Source organism: Heloderma suspectum, chromosome 2, assembly GCF_057233095.1.
Source record: "Heloderma suspectum isolate Gila_16-S chromosome 2, 16-S_ref, whole genome shotgun sequence".
Classification (NCBI taxonomy): domain Eukaryota; kingdom Metazoa; phylum Chordata; class Lepidosauria; order Squamata; family Helodermatidae; genus Heloderma; species Heloderma suspectum.
The window spans coordinates 273,158,827-273,181,454 of record NC_139459.1 but is presented as its reverse complement, the minus strand read 5'-3'; the positions used below and the strand labels follow the sequence as shown (position 1 = coordinate 273,181,454).

The 22,628-nt window shown below is 42.0% G+C and overlaps 1 protein-coding gene across 3 annotated transcripts; it reads left to right on the top strand.

Annotated features, from left to right (window-relative positions):
* The first annotated feature begins 6,679 nt into the window (after positions 1–6,679).
* On the top strand, positions 6,680–19,601 carry LOC146354571 (hepatitis A virus cellular receptor 1 homolog). Of its 3 annotated transcripts, XM_084832445.1 has the most exons (6): positions 6,924–7,009; positions 8,612–8,959; positions 10,994–11,082; positions 11,881–12,019; positions 13,609–13,774; positions 18,848–19,581. In XM_084832445.1, exons 1-5 carry the CDS (start codon positions 6,991–6,993, stop codon positions 13,620–13,622), a joined length of 609 nt encoding a protein of 202 aa, XP_084688571.1. In that variant the 5' UTR covers positions 6,924–6,990; the 3' UTR covers positions 13,623–13,774; positions 18,848–19,581. The 3 variants fall into 3 exon arrangements, with proteins under 3 accessions (XP_084688570.1, XP_084688569.1, XP_084688571.1); XM_084832444.1 differs by lacking the exon at positions 13,609–13,774 and having other exon boundaries at positions 6,680–7,009; positions 18,848–19,601; XM_084832443.1 differs by lacking the exons at positions 6,924–7,009; positions 13,609–13,774 and adding an exon at positions 6,772–6,843.
* The last annotated feature ends 3,027 nt before the right edge of the window (positions 19,602–22,628 follow it).

Genomic DNA, 22,628 nt, shown 5'->3' with positions numbered 1-22,628 from the left:
CAAGTTCAGAGGTAATGTGTTTATGTCATTGCTGCTCAACCACATGCACAGGTTGGCTTGGGAGACCACCCCTAGTTTGGCAAACCTTCTCAATTAGCTTCAGGCACAATCCCAAAAAATCAGCAACAATAACAACAATTAATAATTAATTGCAATGTAATATTGGTGCTTGTCGCTACTGCTGAATACAGTATAGTGCAATTGGATTTTCTGTTTTATTTCCTTCACCAGGAACTTAGTTCTGACTTTGTCTGACTTTGCTACATATGTATACAGATGGATTGTGAGTTTGGTGGTCTCTGTGATCTCCCCATTGAGAAGGCCCTCCTCTGCACCACAGCCAAATAAATTTCAGTATTCACGGGAGGGCCTTCTCAATGGGGAGATGATTTCACATGGTAGGTGCCACAGTGGTAAGCAAGGCCACCCCTTCAGAACGTAGAGACTGGGGCAGCCTATATAGGAGAACATGGTATCTCAAACAACCTGTTTATGAACTAGACAATTTGGTCAAATATCAGAAATAGAGCAAGTAGAACACAAATTCAAGTTTGGAGCAAAACAGCCATTTTCTGGTAGGCAATACCCAATATGTCTATGTATATCCAGTCCCAATGGAAGAATCGCTGACTCTCCCAGTTATTTGGGGACTTTCTGACAGCTAGCCAAAGGTATCTATGAGTCACAACTACGCTAGGATTAATTGTTGGGATGTGAAAAGGACATCGAAGAGGACATTGTCTACAAAGAGCTTGTATTTTGCATAATAAGTAAAATTGTTGGGCACAGGAGGTGTAGTAATATTATTACTGATCCATATGGAAGTTGATTCCAGATGATATTGAAGATACATTGTTGGGTTTTTTTGCAGCAACCATGCTACTTCAGGGGCATTTAAATGTCCAGTCCCTTCTTTTTACATGCCCTGATGGCTTAATCCTGCACTAGTATTTACTCCTGCTGTACTTTTATTTCTCATAGAACTCATAGAATCATAGGGTTGGAAGAGGCCCACGAGACCATCAAGTCCAGCCCCTTGCTCATTGCAGGAAGCCTGATTCTCCCATCCAACTATTAACCAGGGCTGACCCTACTTAACTTCTGAGATCAGACGAGATCGGGCACATCCAACACTTTGCTCTGTTCAGAAATACTAAGCTGTCCTTGTAATCAAATTAGAACTCACCACTTTACAAGTTCTGTTCCTCGATAAGCAAATGCTGATTTTCAAGGTTAAAAAGATAGTTCTTTTAAACAGAATTTTATATTGTAGTTTGTTTAAAGGGAGATCTGAGAGAACGTGGGCCACACTATTATCAGTTCATCTTTCATATTTTTTTCACCTGCCTGACATCTAAAGGGTCATTACAGACAATGATCACTTCACATGTAATCAATATGATTACACATAAAAGGTAAGGAAGTGAAACTTACTGAAAATGTCTGTTTTAAGTTCAGTTGCACAAGGCAACAGATATGTGGGTGTTGTGGCAAAGTAAACACATGCTAGTTAACAAGGGAATATCCTTCTTGATATTCTCACATTTTAGTACTGATTTTCCAATTACACATAAAACAAAAATGGGCTTCATGGATTTATCAGCTGTCACTCAGCATAACTTTCTCTCACCCTACCCTTCTATCTCTCAGCCTAACCTTGTCACAAAGTTGTGACAATCAAAAGTGGTGAGCTTGAACATGGACAGGATTAAACATGTAAATGATAAATAAATAAATAGGTCAGAAAACGTAGGGAAAAGAAGGGGTCATTCAGGCAATAATCCCTTCAGATTTAATTTGTGACTCATCTAGGTATAATATGAGTTCAGAGGGCTTCACTACCATGTAAGCATGCATAGGCTGCAGGCTGCATTTATTTTCCATAGTATCTGTCTTCTCTTGAAGTTTTGTAACCAAAGAGACAATATTGTATTAGTGTAGAGAAGGGTTGTGTTCTTCATTAACCTGGCAGAAAATTGGTCTCTGTGTCTTTTAAAATCATGTGTACTCAAACTGTGCAGTCTACTCCTTCAGAAGAAAAAGTGTTTGTCCCCCAAAGGGCAAATTCATACTGCACTGTAAATATCACTCCCTATAATACTGGACAGTAAGAAATAAAGTCGCTTAGCAGTGAAAAGTTTGGGGGGGAATATAGGGCCAATCTACATTGCGCCCGCCATCGCAATGAATTTGGTGTCCTGTTGGGTTAAACGCTCTGTCATTAAAACGTGATTATTCACACTCACCCATTTTCCACATTGCAGTGCTTCATTGAATGTGCGAGCTCAGTTCACACTCGAGCGCTGTGCTGTTTTCCTGCGTGCGCTTGTCTGATCTCGGATGCTAAGCAGGGTCGGCCCTGGTCAGTAGTTGGATGGGCGACTGCTTGGGAAGCTTCACAACTTCAAATCTTCGAAGAGCATGCCTGAATTAGAAAAAAAAAACATTGTGGAGAAGCCCCGATTCTGCGAGGATAACACCTTAATTAAAAAAAAAATACACATCCGGAGTGGGGGATAGGAGGGGGTAAAACTTAACCTCATTTGAAGGGATACAATAATCCCCTGCTCAGTGCAGGAAGCCTGATTCCCAGGCGGTCGCCCAACTACTGACCGGGGCCGACCCCGCTTAGCTTCCGAGATCAGACAAGCGTGTGCACATCCAGCCCTTTGCTTGTTGCTGAGGAAATGGGGGCTGCTGAGGAAGCTATGCGATTGATAGCCGTAAGAAGACATGGGGCCGTCGAGAGCTGTGATTGGACAGGAGGGAAATACAAACACCACCGTATATGGACAGGTGGGGGAGGGGACTACGACCGGATACGGTAGCAAAGGTGGAAAATCAGAGCACATTAAAGGGAAATACTGGGATATTAGGGTATTGAAAGCGGGAGCACGGAAGTGGGAAATTCTGGTTCCAATTCGAGGCAGGTACTGCGTAGTGTGAAAGGCGGGCGGTGAAACCTCATTGGAAGCGAAAAAAGGTGGTAAGTGTAGATCCAGCCACAGTGAAGTATGCAATAAAATGAAATACAACATTGATAGTAAATCTAAAAGAAAGAGAACAAGAAAGAATAAATTTGTGAAGTGTGTTATCCAGTTAAGTGTGCTTAATTCCCATCTTCAATCAGAAGCACAAGATTTGTACTCGTAAAAATGACATAAGACTCTGTCATCCAGACACATCCATATATCTTGTGTCTTCAGAGACACGGTCAGTTTTAAAAATAACATTCTGGATTGTACTAATGAGTGTGTTGTTTTAGCTTTCCTTTATCCAATTCCTGTATGCTTCACTGTCTGAATCTGATTTAGAACCAAGTATGGAATCCACATCCAATGTAAGTATCTTTGATGCTTCTTTGTAGATTGATGTGGAAATGCTATAACTACAGAATTCCTCTCTCATCCCTATCTAAGACTAATTAATGCAAATAATCAATCCCCAATGGAGCCCATATCCTTCTTTTCCACTTAGCTCAGCTGGAAGTAGTGAAACCTTGGGGCATCTCTACACCAGCCTAAAATCCTGCATTTAAAATGGGGCTTTCTGCTTCCGTTTTAAATACAGGATCACAACGACTCCCTTTTTTACGTGCGTCCTTCCCCCCCCCCTTCTCCCCGTATCTGAGTCTTCCATTATCTTTCATTGATCTCGCTCCTCTTCTTGCCACTTTTCCTCTTTTCACGGAGGGAACTCAAGCAGAACACAATGGGGTAATTTGATAGCTCATTATCTGCAATCTATTTAAAAATGGAACAAAGGGTGTTTAGTGCAGGAGATGCCCTGGAGGATCACAGCGTCATGTAAAGAGCCCACAAACCTCCGTGAAGGAGCAATCGCAATTGCAGGATAAAACCTCCATGTGAAGAAAGCCCAAGCTGATGTTCCTAGTAGTGGATCCTTAACTGGGGGAAAGCCTTGGCCATGCTTCTTGCTTCTCTGGGTCTTTTTAACTGCCTGCTGGGAAGAAGAAAAGGTGGAAACAGCAGTGGGAGGAAAGGAGAATGGGAGCAGTGTATCCTTTTGTGTGCCTCTGACAGGTACAAGATGGAATGATGGTTAGCTTTCCAGAATTTCCCTGCCTTAAGCCACAATAAATTTAGTGCAGGGCCTGAAATACCTTAGATAAAACACTTTAGCTTTGTATAAAATTTGAGTTTCAATAAATATTTTTGAAAACTGAAAATTCAACTCTGCTGAGCATTTTAGCTTTAAAAGTGATTAATTCCATTAATCCAGTCTGTCGAATGTCTTGTTTGAAAGGAAGCCTCTAATATGTGGAAATAAATGTTTGCATTAGTTTAGCAACTACTTTTCTCCTTCTACTTAGTGTAGTTATTCTGTATTTTTGTGCTTTTGCAGCATGTTTCATTGAATTTTTCCACACCAGCAAAAGAGCAAAGGAGGGAAGAAACTTCAAAGACAGCCCTATATGTTAGTGCTTGAAGATATACATTTATAATATTAGGCATTCTATGTGGGGCTATGCTGATATTAAAGTGTAAGTAATTTCCAGGGAAATTAGCAAGTTGGAGGATAATCAAATAGTTTTGTCCAGGTTAATCAGTTTTTGTCTGTGCCTGCATAGTAGTTACTATAAGTAAAGGACATACTATTGCCTTGAGTTAGGTCACTTCCAAAATCAATAATACTAGCCAATTTCTCTATAATTAAGTTCCACGCATCAGAACTCATAGACTTTTTCAGAAATTATTCAACTAAAACTTTCCTCCTGGCCAAGGTCAAAGTGAAGAAAATGAAGAGGTGTATAAGCTGCCATTCTTGAACTCAACTTCTCACACCTGACAGACATAGCTTTAGCTCTCCTGAAGGACTGCTTCTGTAGTTTTCCTCTTCCTGAAGTCCCTTCTTCCTCAGCTTGTCAATTGTTTTCGTTTTTATGTCCAGTCTTTCTCTGGACAGCCTTTGTTGTCACTTTGTCTCTATTGTCCCCTCTGACCAATCTAAGCTCTTTCAGTGTAGTCCAGCTTCTTTCTGACTATTCCTCTTGACTCTATCTTTCCAACAGTCTCTGATTCTTCTCTCCCCACCCTGACACCCTCTGACTCAGAGATTTTTTACATGAGCCATTTATCATGTGCTCATCATTCCCTACTCACAGGTTCTTTAGACAATGTCCTGATCCTCCAGTTTCACTTCTGTGTCTAACAAGCACTTTCGGTGAGTCTTTTTAGAGCAGGGGAAATGTGGCATTTAACTGTGAAAGGGAAAGGAATAGAGATTTCCTCTTGTGTATTTGTGCCATACCACAGTGCCACCTAGAGGTTATGTAGTGGAAAAGCAAGAAAGGAAACACTCTTTATCTAGTGCTCGGATCTCAAGTCTGTGACAAAACCAAAAGCAGATACAGCAGATTAACAGCTGATTAACAGCCTTGTGTAGAAAAGCTCTCAGTCCCCAACAGGGGACTTATTCATTCCAGACAGAACATCCTCACATCTAGTCAAACCATAAACTCTGGCAGACTGGTAGTTCATTGACCTATCAGTGCATTCCTTGACTTATTAGTGACTGACATTTTATCCTCTTTTCCATGCCTATGTCCTGAGTAACTACAGAAGACTCCTACAGTCTCACCTGGACTTAAATACGCCTCTCTCGTGTGTCAGTCACTCCATTGTCCACAGCAACAGTAACACATTTATTTTCCCTGGCAAGCTGCCAACTGAAGGCCACACTATGGCCAGATCTACGTCTTGGGTCATTTCATTACGATCCCATCACTGTAATATCCCTTTTGTGTATTTATACCTCGTAGGACACACAATGACATTTGTTGTGGTATTTTGGATAATGTGGAACAAAAAGCAGGAAATAACATTATGATAGTGAGATATAGAATGTGTAATGTGCCCCAACAGTAATCAGTGCACTTCAATACTGCTATAAAGCAGTAGTGTAGATCTAGTTTATAAGATGGCATCTGTTATTCTGCTGGAGGCAAATTAACAATTTTCCTTCAGAATTGTAACTGTTTGTGTGTCATGGATTTTGAAAGAGCAGCTGATGTAGCAGTTGATGACTCAGATGTTGAATAAGGAATGAAAACGTGAATAAATCTTAGTCAAAGCGAGAAATGGACCCAGAGATTCCATTATGCTAATTTCATGTTAGCATGAAAGCTGAATGAACCCATCAAAAGAGCTCTAGGTGTACATTTTGGGTGTTTAATCAGCTAAAGGGAGTTGGAAGCATGAGGCTCCCTAAGGAAAAGTGGGAGGGGTGACGCACCTGTGTGGGCGCCACAAAAGGTGTCAGGGTACCACATTGCCTACCCCTGCTTTAGAGCAAGCCATTAACTTAAAAACAAACTTGTAATATTGTAATTAATCCTAAATCTATGTCTAGATATACAATGCTTTTTACCACTGATATTGGCCAGAGATAATTTTTTAAAACACTGTAGAAAATCATAACTGGGAACTGCTTTTCTTCACACTTAAATCTTCAGGGCCATCTCTGAATATTAGGGAATCGTGGCACAAATCTCATCGTGCAATGTGGTGCTGAGTGTTTTCACTTTGCTGTGTAACACTGCCAACTTTTATCTTAGATACCCACCACACCAGCACTGGGCAGTCCACAGAACACTGAAGCATGTTAACCACAGGAAGGAGAAACTCTGATCAGACCTTCTGCCACTGTGACTCATGTCACATATGAAGTAGATCAGAAATTAGAGAAGTCAGACACTTGGAAACGAGTATTCTATTACACACACACTCAAAGGGGGGACAAGGCAATTCTCTGCTGATATCGCAGCCTACACCATGCTTCTTTGTTTGTCCCTGAATTGGATCCTATTGATGGTGTTTACTGGTAACCAAATATTAATACAACTATAAATAATAACAGATGACACTTCTGAAAAGTCACTGCTTCATATAGCGTCATTGTACAGATGAGAGGAAGCATGTTCCATGGACTTATGTCTGAGTAGGTTTGGCATGCGTGACTGATAACTTGATGATGATATTTGCATATGGTAAGTCACTTTTAAGATCACAGGAAACTAATTTAGCATTAGTATCTCAAGTTAATTCAGCATCAACAGCGTGCAATATTTTGACTTTGCATTTTGACTTTATATTAATACTGATCTTACATTATTGACATTCTGAGAACAGGCATTCATAAGTCTTCTTATGACAACGAGACAGATGGCTGTTGTTGGCTTTGTACAGTGTTTGATATCTTAGGTTTGGAGCTAAACTCAGAATCTCGGTCATGGGGTAGTTCCTCTCCTCTGGTAGCCTATTCATAAATGGTACCTTTGTAACCCAGTAACATTTACTACCAATTGCCAAAGACCACTCTGATCATTGGTGCAGCTAGGATCGGACCTTGGGGCCAAGGTCCATCTGGGCAGCCCAAAGGGGTCCCAGATGATCACCTGGAGAGTGGCAGTTGGCGGGGGCAGTGGCAAGGAGGGCCAGGTCAGCACCTGGCTCAGCATGGGCATGCCGGGGTCCCTCAGGCCTGATGCTGTTCACCACAGCATCCATTCCGTCTCCATATTTTTAAAATGTTTTTTAGCCAGGGGTGGCCAGTCAGACATCTACATGGCTACACATGCTCATTCTATTGTTTTTACTTTAAAAATATATATCCTTCTTTTCAACAACAAAATGGTGCATATTCCTAAGTAAGCATGTTTAGCGTAAGGGCAGCAGAAGTAAACCCCATTTTATTCCTGGAGTCATGATGGTGCTATGATTTAAATGAGTTTAAAATGCGAAGCTCCACATGCTCAGAGTAGTTCTTTTCAATCAGGGTTGGCAAACAGGTTTTGTCCTTGCTTTTTAAGTCCCCCCCCCCATAAGACTATTAAGTCCAGAGTCTAAAATTACTTAGCATCACCACCGATTCTGATATCAATGCTATTTCATAAATGAAAAAACAAGCAAGGTACCAATAAACGCAAGTGAATTCTTCCTTTTAAAGGGATTTTTTGGGGTATTCTTTGGATTGGGAGTGGGGGTTAATTTCCCACCAGTGTAAATGTTATGGTTTTGCTCTCTTTTGTTTCTAATAGAAAACACTTCCTTTGCTAAGAAAACAGCATTGCTCAGTATGGTTGTTTCCCCATGGTGTCCCTGAACCTGCAGAGAATCAAATGTATAAAAATACCCTGAAGTGATCACCATAAAGTAAACCATCTACCATAAAGGAACTCAAGTATTTTTACATTATGCCACATACCAGCCATTTCAGAAGCAGAGCTTCCATGGAGGTGTAGGAAGTGAATATTGCTCTTGAAAACTTAACTCTTACGAAAGTTAAGAAAAGGTTACATGGTCACAAATGACAAAGTGTTTTGGCAGGAAGAAACATACTTCCTGCCTTTGTTCCACTATTTTTGTTCAGTGATACTTGGGTGTGCTCTCCCTCCATTTTGGGGGCTTCACTCAGGGGGCTGGAGCAAGATGTAGGAATATGTGCCTGGGCAGAATATTTTCAAATGGCAAATTCATCCCTATGTTAGGCTCGAGGAAAACTGCTGAGAGGGAGATATTTTTAGAAATACTGGCTTGTCTGCATTACTAATCCCATTCCTTTTTGGTAATTGTATCATCTTTCCCTACAGGCTTCTTAGCATCAGGTGCTGAGACACTAGTACAAGGAAAAGTGGGTCAGAACATCACTTTGCCATGTCGCTATTCTTCCAGTGAACATGGAACCACAAGCTCATGTTGGGGCGAAGGAGCTTGTCCTAACTCTAAGTGTTCTGCTATAATTGTCTGGACGGACGGATATCAAGTGATATGTACGCAGCCCAACAAGTACCATCTAATGGGAGACATTAATGAAGGGGATGTGTCCCTGACCATTGTGCATGTAACAGAAAAAGATGCAGGGATGTATTGTTGCCGTGTGGATATACCAGGCCATTTCAATGTTCTGAAAATAGATGTTAATGTTGTGATTCTGAAAGGTAAGGAGAACACTTCTGTCTGGCACGTTCTAGCACATTATATTGCACGAGATTGTATATGTAGCGTTTATTTAAGTTTGAAAAACTTAAGTCTTGCCCTGGATGGAGGGATCACCTGACAGTGGTCATATGACTCCTCTACAAACTTTTCATGCCACCGTGGACCAGTAGGAAGAGGTTTTAGAGCCCTAACATCCAATCAGGACAACAAAACTATATCCAGATTGGCCCCCTCAGGGAACCTGGACCATATACAGTCACCCTCTCCCCAACAGGCCAATAGGAAGAGTTTTAGGCCCGGAAAATTCCTTTCCCATCAGCCAGTCAGAAGAGGTGCAGCCAGAATTGATCAAAGCAGCCATTTAGCTTGTCCAGACACGTTTTCTGCATAGAGAACATAGAGATGCTGAGCGCCTTTGATTATTGAATACAAGAAGCCCTGAAATAAATCACAGCCAAGTAATGCCTAGATACTTTTTAAAAGAACCAGAAAGGGAGAGCCTGATACAGCTCCTGAGAATGTAAGAAGAAAAGATTCTGCTGTGATAGAGAACGTATCCATTTTTCTACAGAGTTCCTAGAAAATTTGAGGAGGTTAGCACTGTGCAGACTGTAAGCAGCCTGTTAAAACAATGTAGAGCGTCCCCCATAAGCAGATGAATAAAACTTTTAACAGAAAAGACGTGTAGGAATTTTACATCTATATAAATGTGTTTCAGCTGTTCCTAAAACAGCTATAATTGTAGTTTTCACATTGCTACTAGGGGCCAGACCATATGGAGACAGAACCACTAGCTTCCCCTTTGTTGTTTGAAAGTTTTATGTCAGCCTTACTTAGCAGCAGCCTTTTTTTCCTGTTCTACAGAACACTTGCTTTTATGTTTTAAACATACTACAAGCTTACCTGCAACCTGGCCCTTTGCTTTAGTCACCCAGGTTCTCTTAGATCTCCCTTTAAACAAACTGTAGTATACAATTTTATTTAAAGGTCCTATCATTTTTACCATTAAAAAACACTGTTTGCTTCCATATGGATCAGCTATGCTGTTATCACACATGAAGTTCCTTCTTGGTTTTCTTGCATTTTAGTATTGATTTTCCAATTACACGTGAAACAAAAATGGGCTGTATGGATGAATGACCTGTTGCTCAGCCTAACCTTCTCTCACCCTAACCTTCAAATTATCTCTCAGGCAGCCTAACCTTCTCACAAAGTAGTTGTGAGGATCAAATAAAGTGAGCTTTTGAACAAGGACAGGATTAAGCATGTAACCAATGAATAAAAATGCCAAGGAACATGAAGTAAAGAAGGCCAAATTATCAGGTGTCATTCAGACAATAATCCCTTCAGATTTAATTTTGGACTCATGTTGATATAACATGAGTTGTTGTGAACTGCCCAGAGAGCTTTGGTTATTGGCTGGTATGGAAATGGAATAAATCAATACTAATACTAATACTAATAACAACAACAAATAAATAAATAATGAGTTCAGAGGAGTTTACTACCAAGCAAGTATGCATAGTTTGCAGCTTAAATTTATTTTCCATAGTATCTGCCATCTCTTGGAGTTTTGTAACCAGAGGGACAATACTGTATTAGTGGAGAGAAGGGTTATGTTATTCATTAACACAGTAGAAAACTGGTCTCTGAGTCTTTTGAAATCATGCGTAGTGAGGCTGAGTAGTCTATTTCTTCAGAATAAATAAAAGTTCTGTTCTCCAAAGAGCAGATGCACTGTAAGTATCACTCCCTCTAATGCCAGACAGTAAGAAATTGATTAGTATAGCAGTGAAAAGCTTAGGACAGGATATAGTAAAGCATGCAGTGATATGAAATACAACATTGATAGTAAATCTAAAAGAAAGAGAGCAAGACAGAATAAGTATGTAATTCAGTTAAGTGTGCTTAATTCCCATTTTCAGTCAAGAGCACTGGACTTATATTCATACAAATGACATGGGACTCTGTCATCCAGATGCATCCATTTACCTTGTAAAAATAACATTGTACTAATTAGTGTGTTGTTTTAGCTTCACTTCATCCAACTCCTGAACGCTTCACTGAATCTGACTCTGCTTTGGAACCAAGGTGGACATCCAATACAGAATCTCCACTGGATGTAAGTATCTTCGATGCCTCTTTGCATATTGATGTGGAAATTTCCCATTTCCAAGCAGAGCCCTTATCCTTCTCTTTGCTTAGCTCAGCTGGAAGTAGCAAAACCAAACGGATGTTGCTAGTAGTGGGTCCTTAATGGGGGAAAGGTATGGATTAGTGGAGGCTGATGGGTTCGATGTCAAGGGGGCTGTGAATGTGCTCTGGGTTTCAGTCAGAAATCTAAAGGAGCTATCCAAGGTGTTGTATTTTAAGGATTGGGTTCTGCACCTTGGATAGCTTCTTTACAGTTCTGACTGGTTCTGACTGAAACCCAGAACGGATTCACTGGCCCACTGACATCGGAGCCACCAGCTTCCATTGTCATGGCCATGCCTCTTGCTTCTCTGGGTCTTTTTAACTGCCTGCTGGGAAGAAGAGGTGGAAACGGCAGTGGGAGGAAAGGAGAATGAGAGCAGCATATCCCTTTGTCTGCCTCTGAGAGGTACAAGATGGAATGATGTTTAGCTTTTCAGAATTTCCCTGCCTTAAGCCATAATAAATTTAGTGCAGGGCCTGAAACGTGTTAGATAGTAGTTTTGCTTAAATTTGAGTTTCAATAAATATTTTTGAAAACTGAACATTCAACTCTGCAGAGCATTTTCCCTTCAAAAGTGATTAATTCCATTTTGAATTAACTTCTGCTGAATGTCTTGTATGAAAGGAAATCTGTATTATGTGGTAGTAAATGCTTGCATTAGTTTAGCAACTACTTTTCTGCTTCTACTCAGTGTAGTTATTCTGTATTTTTGTGCTTTTGCAGCATGTTTCATTGTATTTTTCCACCCCGGCAAAAGAGCAAAGGAAGGAAGAAACTTCAAGGACAGCCCTATATGTTACTGCTGGAAGATATACATTTATATTATTAGGCATTCTGTGTGGGGCTATGCTGATAATAAAGGGTAAGTAATTTCCAGGGAAAATCAGCAGGTTGGAGGACAATCAGATAGTTTTTGCCCAGGATAATGAAATGGTGTTTGTCTGTGCCTGCCTGCATAGTTGTTACTATAGCTGAAGGAATGACCAATTGCTTTAAGTTAGGTCACCTCCATAATCAATAATAATAGCCACTTCATCTTGTAGGAACTCCACCCATCAGAAAACATAGATTTGTTCAGAAGGTATTTAACTGAAATTTTCCTTCCTGCCAAAGTCAAACTGAAAAAGAAGAAGAGGTTTATAAGAACATAAGAATATAAGAAAAGCTATGCTGGATCAGACCAAAGGTCCATCTAGTCCAGCATTCTGTTCACACACACATTGGCCAACCAGCTGCCCACGGTAAACCCACAAGCAGGACATGAGTGCAACAGCACCCTCCCACCCATGTTCCCCAGCAACTGGTGTACATAGGCATACTGTCTCTGATACTGGAAGTAGCACAGAGCCATCAGGACTAGTAGCCATTGATAGCCTTCTCCTCCAGGAATTTATCTAACCCCCTTTTAAAGGGGTTATCAGAACTTGTTTCTTTTAAAAATGTTTTAATTGTTTTAACATGGTGTTCTATTCTTTTATCTTTGCTGATCACGGCTCTGAAACCTTTTGATGTGGAATGGTATGTAAATATAAACAAACAAACAAAGTCATCCAAATTTGTGGCCATCACCACATCTTGTAGTAGTGAATTCCATGGTTTAACTTGTGTTGTGTGAAGAAGTACTTCCTTTTACCTGTTCAGAATCTCCCACCGACCAGCTTTATAAAATGACCCCAGGTTCTAGTATTATGAGAGAGGGAGAAAAATGTCTCCCCATCCACATTCTCCACTATGCATAAACCTCTATCATGTCTCCCCTTATTCGCCTTTTTCCCAAGGTAAACAATGATGTAACCTTTCCTCATAGAGGGAAGTTGCTCCAGCCCCTTGATCATTTTAGTTGCCCTTTTCTGCCCTTTTCCAAGCTCTATTATATCTTTTTTTTAGGTGCGGTGTCCAGAACTGTACACAGTATTCTAAGTGTGGTCGCACCATAGATTTGTGTAAGGGCAGTATGATATTGGCAGTTTTATTTTCAATTCCTATCCGAATTATGCCTAAATGGAGTTTGCCTTTTTTACAGTGGCCGCACACTTGGTTGACATTTTCATCAAGCTATCCACCATAACCCCAATATCTCTTTCTTGATCAGTCATTGCTAGCTTAGATCCAATCAGCTTATACTTGAAGTTGGGATTTTTTGCCCCAGTGCGCATCACTTTACACTTGCTTACGTTGAACCGCATTTGCCATTTAGATGCACATTCTCGCAGTTTGGAGAGATCCTTTTGGAGTGTCTCACAATTCTGTTTTGTTTTAACCACCCTAAATAATTTGGTGTCATCAGCAAACTTGGCCACTTCACTGCTCACTCCTAATTCCAGATAGTTTATTAACAAGTTGAAAAGCATTGGTCTTAATACAGATCCCTGTGGGAACCCACTATTTATCTCCCTCCATTAGGAGAATTTACCATTTATTCCTACTCTCTGCTTTCTGTTCTTTAACCAGTTACTGATCAATAAGAGGACTTCTCTTCTTATTCCATGACTGCTAAGTTTGCTCAGGAGTCTTTGGAAGGGACTTTGTCAAAAGCCTTTTGGAAGTCCAAGTAAATAATGTCTACCAGATCACCCCTGTCCACATGTTTATTGACACTCTCAAAGAACTCCGAAAGGTTAGTAGGACATGACTTACCTTTGCAGAAGCCATATTGATTCTTTTTCAGCAGGGCTTGTCCTTCTATATGCTACTCATTTTTATCTTTAATAATGCTTTCAACCAATTTACCCAGAACAAATGTTAATCTAACCAGCCTGTAATTTCCCGGATCTCCTCTGGATCCCTTTTTAAAAATTGTTGTTACATATTTTCATTAGAAGATCAGCAATTTCATATTTAAATTCTTTAAGAACTCTAGGATGGATATCAACTGGGCCCGGTGATTTATTAACTTTCCTTTTGTCATTAAGATTGAGAACTTCATCTTTCATCTCCACTGTTTGCCTTAGTTCCTCAGACTCCCTTCCTGAAAATATCAGTTCTGGTACAGGTATCTGTCCTATATCTTCTGCAGTGAAGACAAATGAGAAGAACCCATTCAGCTTCTCCGCGATCTCCTCATCCTCCTTTAGTACTCCTTTAACTCCATTGTCATCCAGCAGTCCAGCTGCCTCCCTAACTGGTTTCCTACTTCTGATATATTTAAAGAATTCTTTATTATTGGCCTTGATGTTGTTAGTGATATGCTCCTCAAAATGCTATTTTTGCCTCTCCTATTGTCTGCTTGCATCTCCTTTGTGCAAGCTTGTGCTCCCTTTTGTTTTCCTCAGTTGAACAAGACTTTCATTTTCTGAAGGAAGCCTTCTTTTCTTTAATAGCTTTAGGGATGTACAAATCCCTTACCTAGTTCCACGTGGGGTCATTCGCGGTGAGGGGGAGGCTCTCCGTTCCTCCCCCCGAAATTCTCCCCGGCCGGCTCCACTCTACGGCAACTCCACGGAGCCGCTGGCCGGGGCCACCTGCAGCTGGATATCTGGCTGCTGGGCTGTGCAGGGATGCAAATGGCGGCTGCCGTAGCCGCTGCCATTTGCGTCTCTGTCTTTTGCCATGATAGTCTACGTGTATATTTACGTAGCCTGTCACGGCAAAAGACAGGGGCACAAATGGCGGCTGCTATGCCATTTGCGCCCCTGTATTTTGCCCTGATAGGCTATGTAAATATATACATAGCCTATCACGGCAAAACACAGGGACGCAAATGGCGGCTATGGCAGCCGCCATTTGCGTTCCTGCCTATTGCTGCGATAGGCTACGTATATATTTACGGAGCCTATCACGGCCTCCGCAGGGATGCAAATGGCGTCCCTGCATTAGCCGTGATAGGCTACGTAAATACTTAGGTAGCCTATCATGGCCATTTGACGGAATGCGAATGGCGGCTGCAGATGCGGCCACCATTTGTGGAGCACCGGACAGCCGACACAAGGTAGGCTCCGTTCTGGGCCCATTTCGTGGGGTGGTGGTGGGGGGTTGCTTTGTTCTGCCACAGATTCCCGGGGGCCGAATTCACTGGAATTTGGCCTCCCTGGGATTTGTGGCAGAATTCTCTGACATCCCTAAATAGCTTCCTTGACACTGCTTGTTAACCATGCCAGTGACCTCTTGAACTTGGTGCTACCTTTCCTAATGCTTTAGCTGAGCTTCTGTTATTGTGGTATACATTTCAGCTCATTTTAGAGAAGTTTCCTCTTTTGAAGTCAAATATGACTGTGTTGGACTTCTTTGGCAATTTTCCACTTAAATATATATTAAATCTGATAGCACTATGGTCGCTGTTTCCAATGGATTCATCAACATTGACATTTCATACTAGGTCGTGGGCGACACCACTTAGGATTAAATCTAGGGTTGCCTCCTCTCTGGTCAGTTCTGTGACCCACTGTTCTAGGGCATAGTCATTTATGGCATCAATAAATTTAACCTTTTTGTCATGACTGGAACATGCATTTATTCAATCAATGTAGGGGTAATTGAAGTTACTCATTATTACAACACTTTCTCATTTGGAGGCCTCCCTGATTTTGTTTTCCATCTCAAGGTCACCTTGAGCATTCTGGTCTGGGCGACAATAGCATGTTCCTAGTACTAAATTAGTTTTGGAGCCCAATAATATCACCCACAGTGCTTCTGTGGAAGAGTTTGCCCCTTTCAAGTGTTCTAGTCTGCTCGACACTATGACCTGCTTGATATACAGAGCAACAACTCCTCCAGTATGCCCTTTCCTGTCCTTTCTGTAGAGTTTATATCCAGAGATGACTGTATCCCACTGGTTCTCTCCATTTTACCAGGTTTCCGTTATGCCCACTATATCTGGGTTCTCCTTTAAAACCAGGTACTCCAAATCTTCCATTTTGGCTCGGGGGCTTCTAGCACTTGCATAGAAATATCTATACATGGTGTCCCTCCCCAGATGTCTCTGGCGTGTGCATCTTTTGCTATGGCATTTAGGGCTTTTTGATTGGCTATCATGTTCCACCATATACTCATAGCCTATTCCTCCCCTTCTACATTTGGGCTACTGAAATATTTTTATTTTCATTCCCTAGGGATGATTTAACCCAAACTGGATGCTTCCCAGCTCCTGTTGGCTTTCCCCCAGGGTTTAATTTAAAAGCTGCTCTGCTACCATTTTTATGTTTAACACCAGTAATCTGGTTCCAATTTGGTTCAAGTGGAGCCCATCCCAGTTGTACAGGCCTGACTTGTCCCAAAAGGTCCCCCAATGCCTAACAAATCTGAATCCCTCCTTCTTGCACCACTGTCTCATCCATGCACTGAGACTCCTCAGCTTTGCCTGTCTAGCTGGTCCCTCACGTGGAACAGGTAGCATTTCAGAGAAAGCCACCTTGGTGGTCCTGGATTTCAACCTCCTACCTAGCAACCTATATTCGGCTTCAAGGACCTCATGACTACATTTACCCACATTACTGGTACCAACATGGACCATGACCACTTACTCCACCCCAGCACTAACTACTAGGCTATCTAGATGGTGCACAGTATCTGCAGCCTTCTCACCAGGGAGGCAGTTTACCATGTGGTCTACATGCCCATCACAAACCTAGCTGTCTATGTGTCTAATGATCGAATCTCCCACTACTACAAGCCCCCTCCCTCTGGAGGCACATCCTTGGCATGAAAGGGTATTTGCTTGTCTTCTGAGGAATGGGTCCCTTCTAAGGGATCATTTCCCTCTTCCTCAGAATGACACCCTCCTTCCCCAAGACCACCATTCTCTATACCTACAGAGGAGCTGTCACTCAGGGAGTGGGACACTGCTATTAGGTCCCTGGAGGTCTCGTCTGCCAACCTCTCTGCCTCTCTAGCTTCTCTAGGTCAGCAACCTTGGCATCAAGGGAACTAACTTGTTCCCTGAAAGCCAGGATCTCATTACACTGAGCACACACCCACAACTTCTGTCCAGCAAGGCAGATAGTCATACATATGATGCTCAGTGCAATACACTGGATAGCCCCTACATCGCTGCCGGCTTTCTACCTTCATACCTGTTTTTTTAATTGCTATTATTTGGTTTGTTTACCTGGAAAACTAAGTTGCTACTAGGATAAAGTAGGTAATTTATTTATAGTTATTTATTTACAGTTACGTACTATCAGTAGGGAGGGAACAGTTGACTGCCCTGGCTTCCTTGCCCTGTTGCTAAATTTGCACAGGTTCTTAACTCACTTGTGTGCTGATGTTCCATCACTGGGGCTGAGAATGAGATGCTTCATCACTGGGGCTGAGATACTTCATCACTGGGGCTCCTTGCGCTTGGGGAGCTGGCTTCCTCACAAGCCTGCCTCCTTACTTGGCCCAACTAGGGATGGCGGAGAATTTCTCCACGAATCTCAGGAAGACCGAATGCCAATGCATTTGGCCCCCCGAAATTGTTGGTGAAATTCTCTGCCCCCCCGCTCCCCCCCCCCGGGATGGGACTTACCTCCCTCGAATGTCCCTCTCGGTGGCGGGTCCCGGCGGCGTTTCGGCGGGGGCGGCGGCCGGTCTTCCGACTGGCTGCTGCCACCACCATTACAAAATAAAGTAAAAAAACCCCCAAAACACGTGATAGGCTTCGTAACGATTTACGTAGCCTATCACGGCTAGATTTCCAAAGTCAGCCATGATAGGCTACGTAAATCGTTACGTAGCCTATCACAGGTGACTTTGAAAAAAAAAAAGTGCGTACGCAAATGGCGGCGCCCATGGGCGCCGCCATTTGCGTTCCTTATTTGGGCCCAGGAAGTCTATGTAAAGATTTACATAGACTACGGCGAAAATAAGGGCAATGCAATCGTGGCCGGGGAGATGGGGCACTTCTCCCCGGCCTGAATTTCGGCCGGGCGAGGCGGGGCACCTCCTCTCCCGGCCTGAATTTCGGCTGGGTGAGGCGGGGTGCCTCCCCCCCCGGCCTGAACTTCGGGGGGAGAACCGAAGCGCCTCCCCCCCACCGCGAAGCAAGCTGCGGGACCAGGTAAGTGACTTTCGTACATCCCTAGGCCCAACTGCTGCTGCAGCCAATATGATTAGAAGGCCTTGTTTGAAAGGCAAGGGAAGTGGTGGGTGAACTACTGGTCTGAATTAGCTTCCAGTGGGTAGGAATGTAGGCAATTTGGGCCCCCTGGGAGTGGAGAGAGGACAATAGTGTTTTGGGGATGACTCACAAGTTGACTACATGAATAAATGTTAGTAAAAGCAAGAAACGGACCCAGGGATTCCATTATGCTAATTTCTTGTTAGTATGAAACCTGAACTGAACCCATCAAAAGAGCTCTAGGTGTACAGTTTGGGTGTTTAATCTGCTAAAGGGAGTTGGTAGCATGAGGCTTCCTAAATACTAGGACCATAAATTGATAACACTGTCATATACATATTCATAACAAAGGTACATGTATAACAAAAGTATTCTTAATTATACATTCGAATAACAGTGTGAAAAACATATACCTACAGGACTGTAGCTGTTTCTCCACAGGCAGCTAAACCTTGAAGTGGTTAAGCTACCTAGAGACTGGAAGGATTCAGCATTTTCTCGATGCTGGTGTCCATGCGAAAGAATCTGAGTTGAACTGAATGGGAAAACCTGAGCTGAATGCAGGAACCTGGAGTTTCCCGTTAGCTGCCTTGATTGCCACTATGCTGGTACGCAGTAACATTCCTCTGTGCTTTGTTGTGTGTTTCCCTCTAGTAAGCTGTGCAGGACAGGCAGAACAGAGGTGCAAGCTGGACTCTACGCCATAACCATGACCTGCTGTGACTGCTGCTGCTGCTGCTGAAACATGCCACAACTGTCTACTGCCTGTGCTGTGTAGTGACCGTCCACCTTCTAGAGGGGCAGAGAACATGCCTGAGCCCTTTTCTGTTTTGTGTGTATCACACAAGTGGATTCCTCCCAGGCCAATGTTGGACAACCAATATCCATGTGATAGCTGTTCAAAAGTTTACCGGGTGGTTCTCAGACAAATTTACTTCAACCACATAGGGAACTGAAAGAAAAGGACATATCTGGGGGATTTCTGATGAAACCAGACTATGAAGCAATGTCTTCCTCATTTCCATCAGTGGAGAAAGGAGTTTGAGGACTGCAGCATGTGGACATATCCCGACTAGATTCACATGGCGTTTTTCATCTGCAAGGGGCCTTTGCGCAGCACTTCACAGCCCAGCTGTTCAATTTCAAGTGGCTGCACAAATCCACCTAGTGATGGAAAACAGTGTTGTGTGAACTATTTGGGACATTGCTTTTATACAGAAGCAGCCTAGAAATGTTTTAAATGAAAAAAAGTGAACTGCCAAGTTTTGATGGGGAAAGGTTTTGCCAAATCGACTCTGTTGGTCCTCTGCAATCCATCTGGATATATAATCTATCTGTATTTTCTTTTAGCATATAAGAATAATACTGTGTGCAAGCAATCCTTAATTAAAAACAAGTATAATAACACAGATGACATTGTGTGGGATTCTGTGTATAAATGGAAAAGAGTGGAGCATGGACACAAATGCTTAGCTGCCATCTTAAGAGACCAGGAGCACAGCCAAACTTCACCTCACACTTTCATTACAGGCCACCACTTGAACTTTACACTTTATTTCTCTTGAGGGCAAATGGCAAGTGTGATTTTTATTTTATTGTCTGCTATGGCTGATGGTTTGTAGAGTGTCTCCACACCACCATCAGATGTACAAGCTTGGGCCCATTGCAAACAGCTTCCATTGTCATGCAAGTCACATGGTGCTATGTGAAAATGCCTTTTCAAGCTGTCCCCATTCTCTCCGTTGTCATTTTTCTTTCCTTGCTTCAAGGAAAAACTAGCTGAAAACTGAGATATTCATGTCTATTCCAAAGTAAATCACGTTCTCTTCAGTTGCTGTTATTCCTGGGAAAGTCAGCAGAGATGTGTGGGGAACTGGGAATTACTTTTGGGATGACTTTTAAGAAAAATCTCCAGTCATTTGCATCATTGCACCTGCACATAAGATTAAAGGATGTAAAAAAGAAAATGAAACTTGTTGATGTTGCAAGACTCCACCTACCTATAGCCAAATTAATGTGATTTAAGATTAAGTTTGCCTCAGGATAGCAGGATTTATACCAAGTTTCACTGCATTAATTGGCTACTTGTGCCACTGGAGGAATAAATGCAAATTCAAGAAAATGCATTTTTGAACTGTATCAGTGTGGGAAGACGCCTCCTTAGTCGGCTACTCCAACCACTACTTCACACCGGCTCTCAGTGTGTCCTAAGCAGGGCTATTCAAAACTGCTGCAAGTCAGGATGATCCTGGGCCTTGTGTGATGCTGACTTTTGGGGTAGGTGGGGAATAGTTATTCCTATATTGTATTATAGACAGTGAACTTAGGAAACGTAGTATATTGACAGTGCAATCCTACACATGTCTTCTCAGAAGAAAGTGCCATTGAGTTCAATAAGGCTTATGATTCCCAGGTAATTGTGTATAAGATTGCTGACTAAGTAAAACAGTCCTTCCTTAAGCTGATGATTTATAATGCAGACAGAGAATGATGAACAAGAAAGTAAGCAGAGGAGGGCTCGTGGTGAAAATCACAACTCTAATCACAGGAATTTCACGGAAACACTTTTTGTGGCTAGGAGATTTGGATTTTGTAAGCTAAATGAATATAGCTAACTACTTGTACATAATTTGCATTTCATGACTTTTCTTTATGTACACCATTTTATTTAACTTGGTCCCTGCGCAACAATGTGGCCTTAGGACAGATGTCAAAATGAAACTATAGAATAAAAAGCTATTAAACAATTTTAGATACATAACTTTTTTAAACAGGTCATTCAAATGACCCTTCTCACTAACCACAAAAAGCCTTCCTTGATTGAAAAGTCTTATGTCTTATCTGTAATCTTTTGCAATCTAGGGTGGGGAGGCGCAGGGGGTTAAGATAGAATAAAAAAAATGAACTGAGCTGGCAGAAGAGGTCATACTGAGAGGGCAGCCTTCAGGTTAGGTGAAGCACCAGGGAAATGAGTTGGAAAATGTCAGAGTGATGCAGAGACACTTGGACAAGTGAGTGCTCCTGAAGCGTGGCCACAATGAATGAAGTCAGGGGGATGAAGGAGGAAGGTGCACACTGCTGCCATCTTCTCATTACAACTTGCGCACAAGCAGTGGGTAAACGGAAGAAGTAACGAGGCTATGAAAACAGACCATTTCTGAATCTGATGGGCTTCTTTTTACATAACTTCTTTTGACAACATGGAATTAGATGAGTGGAACAGCAAGTGAGCATCTTGCTTAGGGACCAGATTCCCTCCTGTTCTGAGCAGCCACAAATCATGATGGCATCATCCAGAGTTAGGCAACCAGGCACTCTGGATGTTTTGGACTACAACACCCATAACCCCAACCATTGGCTATGCTGGCTGGGGTTTATGGAAGTTGTAGTCCAAGACTTCTGGAGGATACCAGGTTGCCTACGCCTGGCACAATCCAACACCACTGAGTCCATATTGTTGACTGGCTGGCAGTGGGGAAGCAGCTGCAGAAGCAGCAGTTGCTGAGAAAATGGGAAGCTAAGCTGCTGTTGCCTTCTCTTTATGAGTGGGGGAAATTGGGCCTATTTTTGGCATAGAACTCTTGCGATATGTTCACTGATTTTGTCTTTCACTTGGGAAAAATGTTGCCAAAGGGCGGATGAGCAAAAAATAAAAATACCACTCTTCCCTTGAAATTAGCAATGCACTGGCTCTTTAAAGAAATTTTTTTTTGATGATGATGATGATGATGGTCTTTGGGCACCATTAAGTCTGTTCATCTGACTAATTTGCCTCTATAAAATGCTTGTTTTAAGATCCTGCATGGTTACCCTCTTTCTTGTTGCATCAATTCTCTAGCCTGTGTGTAAAACTCTTTAGCTTGACCGCAATTTATCCTAAACCTTAAAAATTGGGAGTATGGCAAATTCCATTTTTAGAAACTAGGATGGCAACTTTCAAATTCTAGATAGGAATTAACAGCAGTAGGTTTTCTACATATAATTGTCTGGAAAGTACCCTGGATTAATCTAATTTGTACATCCAGAAATTGGATCTGATGTCTATCATATGACATATCGAATTTAATAGTGGAATGTAGATGATTGATGGATTCCCCAAATTCCTGAAGCCTGTTATTAGGAACCTGTCAAATCATAAAGATGTCATCTAAATATCTTTTATATAATAGTATAGAGATCTCTTCAAGAAAATTGGAGATATCAAGGGAACATTTTGTGCAAAGACGGGCATGATAAAGGACAAAGAAGGCAGGGACCTAACAGAAGCAGATGAGATTAAGAAGAGGTGGAAAGAATACACAGAAGAACTATACAGGAAAGATCTTAATGTCCCTGATAGCCATGATAGTGCAGTCACTGTACTTGAGCTGGACATCCTAGAGAGTGAAGTCAAGTGGGCCTTAGGAAGCATTAGTAACAACAAAGCTAGCGGAGA

Excerpts from the sequence above, each read along its gene's own strand:
- LOC146354571 (XM_084832443.1), top strand. The coding sequence starts at position 6,795 with ATGCTTCTTTGTTTGTCCCTGAATTGGATCCTATTGATGGTGTTTACT. Across the intron at positions 8,960-10,993 it reads TAATGTTGTGATTCTGAAAG|CTTCACTTCATCCAACTCCT; the intron begins GTAAGGAGAACA and ends GTGTTGTTTTAG. Across the intron at positions 11,083-11,880 it reads ATACAGAATCTCCACTGGAT|CATGTTTCATTGTATTTTTC; the intron begins GTAAGTATCTTC and ends GTGCTTTTGCAG.